This window comes from Arachis duranensis, chromosome 9, assembly GCF_000817695.3.
Source record: "Arachis duranensis cultivar V14167 chromosome 9, aradu.V14167.gnm2.J7QH, whole genome shotgun sequence".
Taxonomy (NCBI): Eukaryota; Viridiplantae; Streptophyta; class Magnoliopsida; order Fabales; family Fabaceae; genus Arachis; species Arachis duranensis.
The window spans coordinates 104794430-104811855 of record NC_029780.3 but is presented as its reverse complement, the minus strand read 5'-3'; the positions used below and the strand labels follow the sequence as shown (position 1 = coordinate 104811855).

The following is a 17426-nucleotide window of genomic DNA, read 5'->3' as shown; positions in this document are numbered from 1 at the left end:
TCGCAAGAAGAGGAAAGGATATTATATTATTAATTAACATATAAATCGGCGAACTAAAGTACAACGGTTTTCATGGGAAAACAAAAACCACAAAATAACGAACCCTAAGCCCTAATCAGAAGAGCGAATAAGATCATAACCATAACCATGGCGATGATGGAGGTAGGATTAGTTGATATCAGCATCGTCGAAATCGTCTTCGAAGTTGTTGAAGAAATCGGCGTCGGCGAGCTTGTTGTCGGCGGAGATGACGCCCTCCGGGAAGATCTCGAGAGGGTCTACGTCGTCAACATCCATGGCCATGGCGGAGACCTGCTCATCCATCTCTCCGAACAAATCCATTGGCATTGGCCTCATTATCCTCTTTCTTTATCGTCTTTCTAATTTGTGAATCACTTTAGGTTTTTATATCATAAGAGGAATCCAGAAGCAACGAAAAGATGTTTCCAAATTTGATTTTTGAAAAAAAAATTTTAATAAAAAAGATCATCTTTTTAAGATTTTAAATCGGTCAAATTAGTATTTTGATTTTTATTACTTTCACAAAAATTTTAAGTTAGTTATATTAACTTTTTTCGTTATTTTGATTAAAACAATTTTTAAAAATTAAATTAAAAAATAAATAATTTTTTAAATACAAATTTTATAATTTATTTTTTAATTTTTAATTTTTATTAAAAAATAATAGGTGGGTAGATTTTACAAGTAGAGAATGAACACATAGGATACATATATATTGGACACGTATCAACACTCTTACTAACGCAGAGTGCGTATTAGACACGTATCAAATTGCAGCAACATGCCACTGCGTATTGGTGTTTTCTACACATCCACAATTATGGACGGATCTAGAAATATTATCATGGAGATCAATAACATATATAATATTAAAAAATTATGCAAAAAATTATATAATGTAAAATGTATTACAAAAATACATTGATAGAGAATATATTTTAAGGTACAAAAAATATATATGTACTTTTTATTAACGAAATGGTCGATTCTTTGTATCATAAAATTCATTGATAATAGAATCTGTGTTAAAATTTTCAATAATTTTCTTTTCAATATAATTAAAAGACAATTAGCAAGAAATTCATCTTTCATTTTGTTTCTGAGTTATTCTTTACAATATTCATAGCTGAAAAAGATCTCTCATTTATAATAGTTGAAACAGAGAGAATTAATACCAAATGAATTAAGAAAGACACTCACAAGAAGAAAAAAAAATCACTTTATAGGATTTAAAATTTTTTATTTAATTAAAAAATATTAACAATAATATCTTTTCAGATTTTTTTAATATTGTTACTTACTTTTTAAATATTAGAAATCATTAATATTTAAGTTAGACTGGACTTTTATTTATATTAGACTAAATACTAAATAAATTTTTTAAAAAATTAAATCGTACTTAATAACCTATTACTATTAATCTTTTCTTAAAAAAGTTGGGGCCGAAGTCTCCACTCGCCCTCCACCCCCCTGCCCGTATGTCCGTCCCTGCTCGGACCTCCTTGTGTTGTACATCATTCAAATAGTTTGAAGAAAGTGTGGCCAACAATTTTGGCACACATCTTGTGTCAACATAACACTACATTGATGTAAATGAATTTTTTTAACATAAAAAATAAGATAATCAAAATATAGATGCCAAATAAAAAACAAACAACGAAATACAAAATACCTTTTTCCACTCTATCCCTTTTTATATGTCTTTAGTGTACCTGTTTTCTGGTTCTCTTTGTACTCGTTTCGGTGTAGACTTCTTTCACATTTTTCAAAACTAGCAAATTAAGTAACCAAAATTAAGCAACCTCTTCTAGGAATATGCAATGCATTCATATCAAGAACTTCAACTTTATGTTTCTCACAAAACAATATAACTTCTTTTATGAAGCCTCCCAACTTGATTCTCTCATTCGTTGGATTAAAGTCTTGGTAGTAGAAATCAGAGTTAAAACATTAAATATGTCTTGATTTTTTCGTTGCAAAGCTTGACAAAGATCATGACTGACTTCCAAAATATTTCTCATCAAATGCAAAACAAAGACAAATTCAAAAGATGTGATAGCATCAGAAGCAGCACTAGCATCACCACGAGTGGAGAAATTACCTTCTTCAGTGCTTTTTTCAAGAACTTCATAAGTAGCATCAAACATGCATAGCAAGCTACGTACAGAATTCAAATGAGACCTACATCTAGTATCTCCAGCTCTTTGCAAAGTACCAATTTGATTAAGTCCACTACCTATCACAATTTGATCATCAGAAATTAAGTTTGCAACATTATTTGCTTGAGCAATCCTTAACTGATGATGACGTTTAGGAGAAATAGTCACAACATTCACAATTAGTGTAAGTTTGGAAAAGAATTGATGAACATAACAAACTTCTTTGGCTGCAGAAACAAGTGCTAATTGTAATCGATGAACAAGACAATGAATGTAATAAGCAAAAGGGCAATCTTTCAAAAATAGAGCTTGTAATCCAATTCATTCACCACGCATATTACTAGCTCCATCGTATCCTTGTCCCCTAAGATTTTGAACATCAAGATTATGACGAGAAAGAACTGATGAAATTTCTGTTTTCAATGTCAAAGAACACGTATCAGAAACATGTATAAGATCAAAAAATCTTTCTTGAACACAATCGTGCTTGTCTACAAATTTCAAAACCACAGATATTTGTTCTCGCTTTGACTCATCTATTGCTTTATCAATAATTATACAAAATTTAGAATCACCAGTTTCTTCTCGAATTGTTGCACGCACTTTTCTAGCAAAGATATGCAATATATCTTTTTGAACACCGGGAGATATATATTGAGCATTTCCAGGAGCATTTTCAAGGACAATATTATTAACATTCTGATTACATGAAGCTAAAAGCTTAATTAACTCAATAAAATTTTCCCTATTCAAAGATCCAGGACTTTCATCGTCGCCTCTAAATGCACATGCTTGAAATGCAAGCCATCGAATAGCATCAATATATGTCTTCAACCTTAAGCGGTTATTTGCAATAGTTTCATCACTATGCTTATCAAGAACTTTGTCTATATGCTTAGATTGAGCCAATAAATCATCACAAGATTTCACACATAAATTATGGGGAGAATTAGAAATAGAACCCTCGTGACATACAAATGTACAATTCACTCCATTATTTACTTTCTTCCAATTATTAAATCCTAACTCTAAAAATGCATTTTTTCCATCATTGTGAGCACTATAATATTTACTAAACAAATAGCAAGGCAAACAATAAGCAGCATCTTTTTCTGGTGAATATTCTAACCAACTTGAAATTTTCTTAAACCAAGAAGATTAAAAATATCGACAGTGGTTGTTATTACCAGAAGCTGGATAGCTAATATTTGTTGGTTGGTATGATCTAACTATTATGTATGCTCTACGAATCTTATCACGTTTATTGATATTATACTGCCAAATTGGACGTCACTTTCCTAGTAAAGAGATATCAACATCTCTTTCTAATCTTGGAATTTTGGCTTCATGTTGATGTGTATTTTGAGTAACATTAGAGAGTTCACTTACTTGAACTTCTTGTAAAATAAGATTAGAGAATTGACTTCTTTGAACTCTAACATTATCAGTAGCTTTTCTCTTAAAAATTACATCAATTTTACTTTGCTTTCTCATCATAAAATGTTCTAGTTTCTTTTTAACTGGAAAAAAATTCAAAAAATTATATACTCACAAGAATAAACAAAGTCTAAATATTTTTTATTAATTAAACATCAACAACAAATTAAAAATATTTTTCACTAAGTCACTATCAATTTTACTAAAAAAAAAAATAAAAAAACTACTAGGTGTACAACATCAATGAAATAGAACTCAAAGTGGCATTTGTTCACAGTGCATTTGCTCAAAAACTACTAGGCGTACAGGCGGTATGGCATCAATGGCATCCGTATCAATAGTTAAATGGTGGTGAATTGGTCATGATAGATGTTACACACAAATGAGGATGCTATCTTGCAAAGAAGATCAGTTATTAATTTATTACTAAATAATTAGAATTATTTAGAGCTTCTACCGTCTTTGGATCAAACTTCAAAGACTAATTCCATTTATAATGTACTATCCACGCCAGGTATAGAATATAACAATTTTATACATGTATAATAAAAAAGTGTTTAGCATATTGTACCTTGTACGGTTGTACCGTTGTGACACTTGAAAGTGGAGGACATGGTTAATTGGCTATAGCTTCAAAAGAATACTAAGCGTCAAAAGGAATAAGGGAAGAAAGATAATGTAGTGTTTATTTAAATACCATTATATTTTATTGGATTGTGCTTCTTAAATTTTACTATTAGTTTTTTTTTTTTAAAGCTGGAGGGCCCAGGCCTCCACTCCCCCCTGTATCCATCCCTAACTGTATATTTTCAGGCTTACAAAATGCAACCTGCATTTTGTTAATAACGAAAAAAAAATCTTCTGCAAAACGCAACGGCAAAAGATGTCCCACCTTTGACCTGAACCACGCAAAACAAAACCTGCGGTTTGCAGGTGACGAGACTAAAGCGCATCTTGCGTTTTGCAGGTGCACCACTCTTCAAGTCGATGCATGTGCAACATGTGTCACATATATTAATTGTTTTTTTTTCTTTTTCTTCTTTATATACTCATTGCTTCATCATCTGCGTTTTGCATTCTTCTTCGTGGGTGAGAGAGGGTGAAGAACTTAAAACTTGTTCTTGTTCATCATCAGCACAAATTTTTTATTTTTTAAATTTAATTTAATTAAAATACTTCGTGATTTTATATTAGTTACGAAGTATGTTGTTGAACATTTGGATGATCTTCATTGGCTGCGTTTGTTTTTTGAAGACAGGACACAGAGACATGGATAACAAATGTTTAAAAAGTGTTTGGAGGTAGAGATATATAGACACTGAACACATTATCTCCAGAACAGTTTTTTGTATTTTTGTGTCAACTTTTTTATGAAGGACAATGATGAACACGAAATTTGACAAAGTGGACACAAAATTTTTAATGAAATTATTTTTCTTTTTTACCCATAGATATGTTTATTATTCCACCTTTTAAACTTAAAAAAAAAATCCTAATTTGACATATTCTCAATCGTCGATCTCTGATCTTCCAAGGTATTCTCTTCTCCCTGTTCTCTGTCGCATATCTTCTTCTTCTATTGATTCTCTTCTCGTCTTTCTCTAGCATGTTCTCTCTTCCTCTTCCTCTTTCTCTTCTTCTTCTTCTCTTTTCGTCTTTTTGTAGCAGGTTCTCTCTTCTTCTTCCTACTCTCTTCTTCTTTTTTCTCTTATTTTTTTCGTCTTTCTTTACATGCCCAGGTAATTCTTCATCTTTTTTTCGATGCACTCTCTTCTTCTTTTGTTTCTTTTTATTTCCTCTTCTTATTCTTATTTGTTCTCTTCGGATTCTTTTTCTTCTTCTTTTCTTCTTTTCTTCATATTTTTTCAATTAATTTAACTACAACCAATTATCCATTTTTTCGTAATAGTTGTTGAAAATCGCATGTTCTTCACTTTCTCAGTGACATAGCCAGGTATAACTCTGCCTATCTTGTTCTTGCTTCTTTTTTTTTTTTGTTTATGTTTTTTTGTGAATTGAAAATCTGAAAATTAAATACGGACAAGAATGATTGTATTTTGTATGACAAAATTAGTGATTTTTTCAATGATGTTGTGAATGAATGAATGGACAAAATTGTATGTATGTTTCTCTTAATGGAAGAATGAATGAAAAAAATTATACTGAACTCTTCTTTTTATTTAAATTCAAAAATAAAATAATTAGTGGGTTATGTTGCTGTTATTCTTATTATTGGTGATTACTTTTAGTATTTGTGTAAATTTATAATAGTTTATAATTTATATTTTTGACCTGTTAATTAGCGAAGAATAAAACCATTGGACTGCTCCAAGAAATTTAAATGATTTCTTTTTTTTTATTTTCGGATTCAGCATGAGCTTGAGGCTGTTACGATATTTGTTTTGATGTTTGTATTTTTCTATTTGAGAAACAAGAGAAGAGGACATTTGTTGATTATGAATAGAGAAATTAATACTAATCTCTTAAGACGGAATGTGTTAAACCACATAATAGGAGGAGGCGATAGAAATTGTATTTGGGAATTAAGGATGAGTGTAGATGCATTAGGAAGATTATGTCAGTTACTTAAAGTTCAAGATGACTTTGCGATGAATGTCGTGTAAGTATACATGAGCAAGTGATTATATTTTTAATAATATTAGCTCATCATAAAAAGAATTGCACACTTCAAGTTAGATTTTATAGGTAAGGAGAAACAATAAGTAGGTATTTCAATAAGCTGTTGTAATCGGTTATATGTGTCCAAAGCTTATTGTTTGCAAATGTTGTTCCTGTTCCAAATGACTGCATAAATCCCCGATGAAAATGGTTCAAGGTAAGTCTACTGAATAACTGCCATAGTGGTTTTGTCTTAGTATAATTTTGTAGAGTTAGTCTTGACATTTAAGTTCCTTTGGTTTAGGATTGTCTAGGAGCATTAGATAGAACATTTATAGATATGACTGTTCCTGAAGAAGATAAATCAAGATACCCAACAAGAAAGGGTAAAATATCAACTAACGTCCTAGGCGTATGCAATCGAGATTGAATTTTGTGTACGTACTTAGTGGATGAGAAGGATCCGCATCGGATTCAAGAGTCCTTAGAGATGCTATTTTACGTCGTAATAACCTCAAGATACCAATTGTTATGTAACGGTTAATTTTTAGGTAACAAAAACAATTCAAAATTTTAGTTGATAAAAGTTTCTTAATCCTTATAACGTATCCCTTTTTTGCAGGAAATTATTATTTAGTGGATGCTGGTTATACTAATTGTAAGGAGTTTCTAGCACCATATAGGCATACTCGATACCATGTACAAGAATGGGCCCATGAAAGAAATGCGCCTAGAAAGTTTAATTTTGAGAATATTTTAACAAGAAGCACTCTTCAGCTAAGAACAATATTAAGTGTTGTTTTGGTTTACTTAAGAAGAGATGAGCAATTTTGAAGAGTCCATGTTTCTACAAAATTAAGACACAAAATAGAATAATAATTGATTGTTGTCTACTACAAAACTTTATTAGGCTTAATATGGACTCCGATCCTGAGGAGGACATATTACTTGAGGATGACCAAGTGCTTATTGGAGAGGAGCATGGTGGTAATGAAGATGATGACGATGAGATGATTGATAGTGTAAAGGGCAACAACGAATGAATTGCTTAGCGAGACAACTTAGCACATGAAATATACAATGAGTGGATGCATAATTGAATCAATTAGTTGGTTTACTTATTGTATGTGTGTTTCATTTGAATTATTATGATACGTTGTTGTCTTGGATATTTACCGTAAGACCTAATAGTAAGCACAGTAAATGGATTCCATCATTAGAATGCCAAAATTTTACTTGTCATGTAAATGGTTCACTAATAAGTTCTACAACCGTGTATGTATCTTAATAACAATTATTTCATGATGTAGATGATGATGATGATGATCATGATCTTCTATTGTGGTGACTAGCCACCATGCAAAGTTGATATAAAAACTACCACATCTTTTTCTTCTAGTGATGTATTCAACTGATCAGATAGCTCCCAATCACAATCGTTCACAAGGATAAGAACTCCAAGTTGCCTGCATCACGAACAGCAAAAAGCAAAAATAATTATCAAATAAGCACAACATAAAAAATTATTTTCAGCTAATTTCTAGTTTAGGCAACAGGGAAAAGAGGAAACCGATACAAAATCAATATATAAGTGTACTGACTACAAAATCAGTGCAACTAAGAAAGTATTATGTTCAGCAAAATTTTAGTTTAGGCAAACATGGAAAGGATGAAATCAATACAAAATTGATATCCTTGGCAAAGTTGCCTTTACCAGAGATAATCAACACAAAATTACAAGCATTGATTTAATATTGCACCATGTTAGTTCCAATAGACAACTAAGCTGACAACAAAATCAACACAAAGAAACTATTATTTCAGCAAAAAATAATGCAATACTTACAATGTGATCCTGTGATAATCTAGGCGGAAAATGTATTGAAACTAGTGTAAGAAACCAACAAATTAGATATGTAAATTCTAGACTGCATTCGACAGGAGATGCTCTATCAGAGTAACTATGACATATAAGCTTCACTTGGACAATTTTCCATGGCTTTTAGTAAGTGTTCATCATTAGGGTAGAGAGTTTGAAAACACAAGGAAATAGGGAACTCCTGAGTATCTTTATCTGTTCGTCTGATACCTTGTCAGATCTAAAAACTAGTATATTGCAGAAGCTTGTGGTGTGTGAGAGCAAGTGGGTGAAGAAGTTATTTTATAAGATCCCTATTGTAGTTGTCTCGAGTGGTGTGAAGTATGTGATAGTGTTTGACAAAGATCTGCAAGTTCTGTTTCATTGTCGGAGAAGTTTTCCAGAAGTGAGAACACACGAGTTATTTGCAAAGTTGAAGGATGGTCTCGATAATTCTCGGCATCAGCTCCGAATCCTCAATCAACTACGTTAAGGTGCTTCAAGTTCGATGCCAGTGGTTGCAGCGGCTTGTCCATTGGTTGTATCTCCATCTTTTGCAGTTGCTTCTCCTCGCATGATTCCTGATTCTGTAGGTGACAGTGAACCGAATCGAGTTGAAAAGGTAATGCGAGAAGATGATTTAGACGAAGAGCCTGTCGACATAGATGGGGACATTGATGAGGATACAAGGAGCAATCCACCTACACAACATGGCCCATCAAGTTCCGACACACAGCAACATCCTCCACATTTCTCAACCTTGAACTTAGAAGCTTTTGGGTAACAGCCAGATGTAGATGCTACCTTTGGCGGTCAGGGATTGCATGATAGAACCGCTCCTACAGAATTTCAGATTGGGCAATCATTCCAAAATAAAGAGAAAGCTATGTTGAGTGTAAAAAGTTATAGTATCCGTCGTGGAGTTGAGTACAGGGTATTAGAGTCAGATCATCTTAAGTATCATGAAAAATGCAAGGAGTTCGATAAAAGTTGCACTTGGTTGATTCGCATCACACTTCGGCAACAAAATGGTACTTGGGAGGTTAGAAGGTATAATGGACCTCACACTTTCTTGGCTACATCAATTTTCAGCAATCACTGGTAGTTGATTATCACGTTATTTGTGCGAGAATCTTTTCGTTGGTTAGAGACGATGCTGCGGTTATGATAAAGGTGTTACAACAAGCTACAGAAGAAACCTATAGTTTCAGACCTAGCTACAGAAAGGTCTGCCTAGAAAAGCAGAAGGCAATAGCACATATCAATGGAGATTGGAAAGAGTCGTACCATGAGTTGCCATGTTGGATGCTTGGTGTGCAATCCACCATGGTTGGAACCGTTGCAGTGTTAAAGACTTCTTTGGTTAGAGTTGGTGATCGGTTTGATGAATCCATAGTGTACTTGCGTCGTCTTTTCTGGATATTTCCTCCTTGTATTGAGGCCTTTCGATATTGCAAGTCATTGATGAGCATCGATGGTACTCACTTGTATGGCAAGTATAGAGATACTTTGCTTCTAACTATCGCGCAAGATGGAAACACAAATATCTTGTCCATTACATTTGCACTTGTTGAAGGAGAAAATGCAGAGTCATGGTCTTTTTTCTTGACCAACCTACGACAACATGTGACTCCACAAGAGGGTATTCTTGTGATCTTTGACAAGCACAAGGCATCAAGGTTACTCTAGGGGAACCTGATAATGGTCGGCTCCCTCCTCGTGCTTTATCGAGCACTCTGCATTCATCATGTTTCAACAAAATTCTCTCTGAGTTTCAAGGATCAGGATGCAAAGAGGTTATTTGTGAATGCTACATATGCAAAAACCGGGCGGAATTTGACTATTGGTTTGTGAGGATTAAGAATCCTGCTATGTGTGATTGAGCAAAAAGAATGGAATATGATAAGTGGACTCAGCATCATAATAGCAGCAGACGCTTCGGCCACATGACCACCAACATATCTGGGTGTTTTAATTTTGCTCTAAAGAGAACAAGGAATCTTTCAGTCACTTTGTTGGTAAAGTCCACATACAAAAGGCTTGCAGTGCTATTTGTTATTCAAGGACAAATGGCAGAGGTGCAATTGGGTACTGTGCATCAATTATGTCAGGTCTAGGTGAAAACAATAGAGCGCAACTTGAGAGATTCGAGGTGCTTCACCGTCACTTTGTTTGGCAAGCATCAGTTTGAGTACACAGCGGCAGAAACAACTCCTACAGATAACTTCTTGCTTGGCACGTATCGAGTTTTTCTTAGGGATCATACATGGGACTGTGGCTATTTTCAAGCTCTGCATTACCTATGTTTCCATGTGATCGCATGTTGTGCTCACTTGTGCTTGAACTGGGCAATAAACGATACTTGGATGCCAATGGAAAAGTAAATGTGTCATAATCATGCAGCCACAATGTAGGGAACCACCAGAATATCCAAGACTGAAGAAGCTGAAGCGGACCAGCCAAGTTAGTGACATTTCTGTTGGCCACCCGACACATGGATCTATACAACCATGCCAAAGTAGCTGAATCCCAGCTATAATTGCCCATCTCGTCAACCTTTGCCACATACGGCAACCACCGAAGGTGAACCCGATTCCCACTCTTTTCACCAAAAAGCTGAGTGGATAGTAGCATCATAAATGTAAGCACGGGTGTATATACTTGTATCCTCATTTGCATTGCTTGGGAGCACCCTAAACCTCTCATGGAACCATGTGAAGTGGATTGTCATATGCTTGACTTTATTCGGCAGCGGCAGCTCACCGAATAACTCTTGAAACACATCCCACACTGGTCTGCCATCCTCAATAAACTGTTCGAAGTCAATGAGGCACCCACTAACAGCCACCCTATTAATGGACAACCCCAACTGATACGCCACGTCCTGTAGCATAATGGTACACTCTCTGAACGGCATGTGGAAGGTGTGCGTCTTAGGACGCCACCTCTCAATGAATGCGCTCACGATAGGCTCATCTACCCATAACTAATGAGTATTTAGCCTAGCCAAGTAATACAAACTAGCCCTTTCCAAATAAGGTATGATCCACTCATGCAAAGACATATTCTGTTGCTTCATAAGGCTGTAAATATACCTAGTTGGTTGCATCGTATGAAAAAAATAATTACATAGATGTTACGTGAAAATAAAAAATATAAAAATTCTAAAACATACAAGTCTAAATCATAAATTATTTATAAAAAAATCCTAATCGAATTTCAAATACACAAATGCGTGTTATCTATTTAATCTTTCATTTATATAAAAACTGCATATATGTTAGATCGGCATATATGTTAGATCAGAAGAAAAAATATAAAAATTCTAAAACATAAAAGCCTAATCTATAAATTATTTATAAAAGTGTCCTAATAAAAAAGTAAATATAAAAATGCGTGTTATCTATCTAATCTTTTAAATATACAAAAAAGGCAAAAATATTAGGTAAGATAAAATATATAAAAGACTTGTATATTTAAACCGCTATAACTAATCTCTTAATAAAACGACAATTTTATAGTTAAAAAAAAACTAACATCTTCGTCAATGCTTCCAATCACGTGAGCAACACCGTTCAGACAGTACAAATAATTTTCTTCAGTCATGGCTCCACTGGAATATGGTATCCCAAAATTCTTTTTCAACCTCCTCTCAATCCAAAATTTTCTCACGCAAGCGAATGAAGAATCTGCTGCTGACTATCGCGGCAACACGTAAACCGCGACAGTCTTTAGCAGATTATATTTTACCATTTCTTCATAAACCGAGATAGGGTACAGTGATTTATGTCTTGCATTTTAGTTATAATTTGCAGGTACAACGAAAAATTTAAGAATATTAATACTATTACTATTATTGTTGTTGTTGTTATTATTGTTGTTGTTGTTATTATGGTTGTTGTGTAACACTAATATTTTTTTCATATGTAAAAAAATGAACCCTCTTTTGGAGACTATATATAAAACTTTAAAAAATATTTTTCAATCTAATATGAATTTTTTTTTAATGATAATCCTCCGAGATGTTATTATGGTTCTCTAATCTATACCAAGTTCTTGCTCTTGACTCTTTTGATAGAGTAATGTATAGTCAGTCGTGGAAAGTATGGTTGAAATTTTCTTTAAAATTTTATTTGCTAATTCTAATTATTTGGAAATAAGATTCACCCGACCACGGCACCACCTCTATTGCCAGTAAGAATGTTGGCTTTTCATTAGAAGAGAGAATAAATTATCCATTTGGTAATTGGTACTAATTTCGACTATAGAATTTGAAAAGACGTAGCCACACTATTTATGGAATTTTTTATTTCCTCTATATACAAAAATTAATTATGATAAATAATTATTAGTATAAAATATATATTAAAATATAAAAATATATTAAAAATAAATTAAATTACACATATATTTATACACAAATATATAATAACTAATTTTAGTATATAAATAATAATTTTGAAAAAAATAACATTAAAAGACCTTATGTTCTTTGGTTTAAAAACAGTTTGCTCGCATCAATCCAAAGCTTGGTAAAGATCTGTAGTAAAAATAGTATCCGAATATTTCTTTTTGAACTTAGAAACTAAATTAAATATCAATGGACGAAAGTACATGGATGGCCAGCACCATCTTGGTCTGATGTATAGTATTCTTAATTTACAAAATGTAAGTAGTTAAATTTGAGCATCTGCTACCACCAAGATATAAGAAAACCAAAATTAATCTGGTCTAGGTACTAAACCTTCATACCCTGTCTTCACAGTTCACATCACATAATATGGTGATGAGGAACAATTATGTTAATCTTTCCTGCCTACATACCATACCCAGTTATTTCGTGATGAGGATTCACTTGACTTGAATGGATACCCTGAGTTCTCATGTTAGCTTCGTTCCACATCAAAGGAGCTACCACTGAGTCTAAATTCAGAATTCTCTTCCTTGCCCCGCTTGGAGATCCCTCCAGCGTCAATCCGCCGAGATTCTCAAGTGATGTTAGGCAGCTTTCAGTTCCCTGGGGCAGCAGAATAAGCGAAGGCACCAGCACTTCCGAAACATGCAATCCTTCCAACCTTTGGCTGCCTGTGTCGACCATTGGATTGCTAATAATTTGATCAGCCAGCATCTTGCAAGCTCTCTCAAGCATGACCATATATGTCTGTTCAGCATCCTGGCAAATTAGCAAGTGCTTCTCTGCCTGCAACAGTACCATAAATTCTTAAAAATGGTAAGTGTAGCGTATCAAGTTACAACACAAAGATGTTTAGCATGAAATAAAATTTACCTCCACTAACAAATGTAGTTTACTTTGCACTTCCATTTGTGCCCTTAATGCTTCCTTTACTTCTTGGCCCCTAGCCATAACATTGCGAGTATCCGCTTAATTGTTAATCAAGAAATTAACAGGCCATAATACATGAAACACTTACTCATTTGCATCATAAGACGCCTTAGGAGATGAGTTATTTGTACTGGGGCTTTCCAGAGGGTACGAAGCTGACATTCATTCCATAATTATTCAATGAGTAAGTTAAGTTTAGATTATAACCGAAGAAATTCAATCGGTAATTATAAACCCACCATCTTTGCATCCCTCATCAAAATCTTTTCCAGATTGCTTACCAAGCCTGTATTTCTGCAATGCATCAAAGGATCACTTAAAAAGAAAGTCTAATCTTACCAAATATTTTATTATTAGGCCAATGATAAAATAAACCTGCAGATGACTCTTTAAGTGATATAGAGTCAAACCCTTGACATTCATTGTCCGCAAAATCGCTTTTGGTGTGGCTTCTGCAAGTAAAAGATATTGATAATTACTTAGCCTCCTACTTTATTTTCCTAAGCATAACATACATTTTCACCTCAAAATGGAATTTGCCAAGAAAAACTCACAAAAAATGTTCAACCCAAGCAAATTCCCATTCTATCAAAAATTGAGGAAGTTTTCATTTCATTTGAATCATAACTACCTCTCTCACACACATTAGGTTGTCAAAGACATAGTAATGATTATTCATTAGTCAGCAATTACATAAAATTCCAAAGCTTGAAGCTCGGTCCCTATTCCTAAAACCGCAAAAAGCAAGAAACGAGAGTGACTCACTGGTGGCACCGCCGAGTTGAGTGACAGCATCAACGAAGCGTTCATGGAGGTCCGTGGTCCAACGAAGCCGAGGCTTCGGATCAGAGGTCAAAACCAGAGACGGCTCTCCACCTCCTCCTCCTCCTCCTCCTCCTCCGCCCTGCACCATCATCTCTTCCACTCCGTCGCCATCACCGCCACCGCCGCAGGGATGTACCAACCTTGAAAACATGCTCCTTCTTCTTCTTGTATGGTTACTCACAAAAGAAACAAAAAGAAAGATACACCCAAAAAGGAAAACAATGTTTGGTTATTGCAGAAATGGAAGGAGTTTGAGATGACTCATTTGGCGATGACGAGGGCAAAAAGGTAAAAACAGGGGATTGTGTTTGTGCTGCCACTCTCACGCTTTACTGGGATTTTGTCACTTTCTGCTCCTTTCTTCTCACTTTCTTTCACTAATATTATAATATTATAAAAAAAATGTGTACAATTTTTATGTGATTACTGAATCAAAATTAAATTATAAAATAAATAAGACACATATATTTAATTATAAAATTTATAAAAGGATAAAGTATATATTTTTCGTTGAAGTTTATTAAAAATTTTAAAAATACTTTTAAATTTTATTTTGTTTCAATTTTATTCTAAAATTTTTTTTATTTATATTAAATATACTCCTAACGGCTAAGTTTTTAAAAAATTTAGAACCAATTTAGCAATAGTTTCACAAAAACAACATTCAACACAAGTAAATCAAATATAGTTGTTATGTATTATTATTGAATAGGTTCTAAACTTTCTGAAAATTTAATTGTCATGAATATATTTACTGCAAATTGAAAATTTTAGAGATAAAATTTTGAAGCAAAATAAATTTTATGGATATTTTTAAAATTTTTAACAGATTTCAAAGACAAAAAATATACATTATTTTTTATAAAATAATGTATATAAAATAATAAAAAAAAGTTAATNTAATGTGCTTATAGATTTTTAAGTGATTATTAAAATAAAATATAATATATTTTAGCGCTATTTTTCCCCTCAATTTTCAACTGTTTTTTTCTTTTTCCTGTGGGCTTTATTTTTGTTTTAGAGAAAAGCAGTGATAGGCCAGTTTTGGAAAGTTGAACGCGAAAATGTGAAATAACAAATAAGTGTGTGGCAAAGAATATTCAAGTCCTCTTCTTTGGGTTGGACCATCTTGTATATTATTGGTTTATGATCACCACAGCCATAAATGATTGTTTCTTAAAATTGAAAGCTTCTTTGTGGAAATTTTCTTGTTTGATGTTAACAAATATTTACATGTTTGGTTTTAATTTGCAAATATAAAAATAAAGATGTCAAAATGATACATAATTTGCTCAAACGGGGATAGTTTATCATGTTTAATTGTTGTTATTTAAAAAATAAAAAAAGATAATTGTTCCGAGAGTTATCTGATGAGGGATTGGTTCGACATTTTTTCCGGCAATATGAAGTTGTCTGAGTTCTTTGTAAGCTATGGTGGGGGATTGGTCTGACGTTTTTTCCTACTCCGATGCTTAAGTTAGCAAGGGTTTTAGACAAATTTTTAGTAAATTGGAGTTCAAAATATACTTGAGGGTGTCAGGGTATTTATAAGTATAAATGTAGAATCAATAACCACCTTAGAAGTAGTTCCACTTTGGATGGTGGATTTGTTACTCCCTTTAGTTAGAGAGGTTGTTGAGAGCTCCTTTTTAGATGAGTAAGAGAGATTACAAAAGTTAGTTACTTATTTAGACAAGTAAGACTAGACCCATTTCGTCGCGTCCGACCTCGGGTAGAGCTCAGTTTTATCTGTAGAGTATTGATTGAGATTTATCCCTTTTGGGTCTAGCTAAGTTGTGGGCCAGGGTATGAACAGTGTCCCTATTTAAGACCGAGCTTCATTAGATCGGGCTCAAGCATTTCTAAGTCGGTCTTGATCTCTTGTAGTTTTTGTTCCATCACGTCAGGTTTATGGCCTTCCTTGGGATCAGGCCGGGTACTCGACGTATTTTTTGAATCTAAACGTTACGTCTTTTCGTAACCATTTGCGCATCTTTTCAATTACCTTGATAACCATGCATGTCATTAATGGGGATGAGATTACCACTTTGCCCCAGTGACTATATAAACGTAATTCTTTTTCTCTTTCCTCTTTTCCGTTTGAACTTTTGAAACTTTTACTTCATTTCTCTCAAACTTTCCTTCTTCTTCTCCATGATTCCATTTCTGTTGATCTTCAAGATTTTTCCATCTTAAGATTTTGTTTCGAATCTTCGTGTCTCTTGAGGTATTTTGGGATCATCCGTTTGCTTTGCTGCTACTTACGTTTTTTCTTGCTTCCTGTTCTTCATCAATGTTAGTTTTTCTTTCCCTTTTATTCTTCATTGTCGTTGTTGGTTAATGTTTCTTGATGGGTGAAGCTTTTATGCTTCTCAAAATATGGCCTTTTAAAAAATATGGCCTCTTGCTACGTGCTTATAGAGATTTTTTTGTTTGTTGTCATTGCAATGATCTTCTGGTTGCTTTTATAATGGTATATTTTCTTTTATCATTTATGTTCATTATTTTTTGTTATGGATTTTGTTATTGTTTGCAAAAACTTTGGAATAATTATAGATTCTGGATTTATGTTGAATTCTGGGGTTTTATCTTACTCCCAAATGGTGTCATTTTCATCCTAAGTAACGGCATCATGTTGTATTCTAGTACAACAGGTTGAATGTTCCATCCTTAAGCATGGTCCAACTTCTTTGTGTACTTTGAATGTCGTGTTGTTATTCCCGATTTGTAACTCGTGAATTTTTATAGTGATAGCTTCATATTGATTTTTTGTACGTATAACCCTTTATTTCTTAGAAGTTCTCAGCATGTCATCTAAAGTACCTTCCAACTTAAACTGAGTAGATGTTACTGTTCTTTCTACTGTCTCCGTAGTTGATAATAAATATGTAGAAAAGTTTCATTTATAGCATAGAGTTTGTAGGACTGATGAGTCCGTATTTGACAATAATTTTTGGCTTGAATTAGACGGATTTCATCATATAAACTCCCACTTATTCACTTAAATATCATACTTTTGTGATTTCTCCCTAATTTGGACCTAAATGTGAAAACATGCGATTTTGTACTTAAATTGATCATTTTAATTCCACTTTTATCCCATTCGATGTCGTGACATATTTTGTGAGTGATTTCAGGTCCAGTAGGCAAGAATGGCTAAGCA

The 17426-nt window shown here is 33.5% G+C and overlaps 3 protein-coding genes across 3 annotated transcripts; all 3 read right to left on the bottom strand.

Moving 5' to 3' along the window:
* Window positions 1–7: 7 nt before the first annotated feature.
* Window positions 8–411, bottom strand: LOC107466635 (small acidic protein 1). Its single transcript, XM_016085631.3, has one exon. The coding sequence runs from the start codon at window positions 355–357 to the stop codon at window positions 169–171; it is 189 nt and encodes a 62-aa protein (XP_015941117.1). The 5' UTR covers window positions 358–411; the 3' UTR covers window positions 8–168.
* Window positions 412–1898: 1487 nt separating this feature from the next.
* On the bottom strand, window positions 1899–4570 carry LOC107466629 (uncharacterized). The gene is made up of 4 exons (XM_016085624.1): window positions 4538–4570; window positions 4418–4446; window positions 2522–3240; window positions 1899–2422 (listed from the first exon to the last, which is right to left on the bottom strand). The coding sequence occupies exons 1-4, from the start codon at window positions 4568–4570 to the stop codon at window positions 1899–1901; spliced, it is 1305 nt and encodes a 434-aa protein (XP_015941110.1).
* Window positions 4571–12637: 8067 nt separating this feature from the next.
* On the bottom strand, window positions 12638–14577 carry LOC107466668 (protein PHR1-LIKE 2). Its single transcript, XM_016085672.3, has 6 exons — window positions 14204–14577; window positions 13814–13890; window positions 13678–13732; window positions 13527–13593; window positions 13382–13451; window positions 12638–13294 (listed from the first exon to the last, which is right to left on the bottom strand). Exons 1-6 carry the CDS (start codon window positions 14412–14414, stop codon window positions 12911–12913), a joined length of 864 nt encoding a protein of 287 aa, XP_015941158.1. The 5' UTR covers window positions 14415–14577; the 3' UTR covers window positions 12638–12910.
* Between the last annotated feature and the right edge of the window lie 2849 nt (window positions 14578–17426).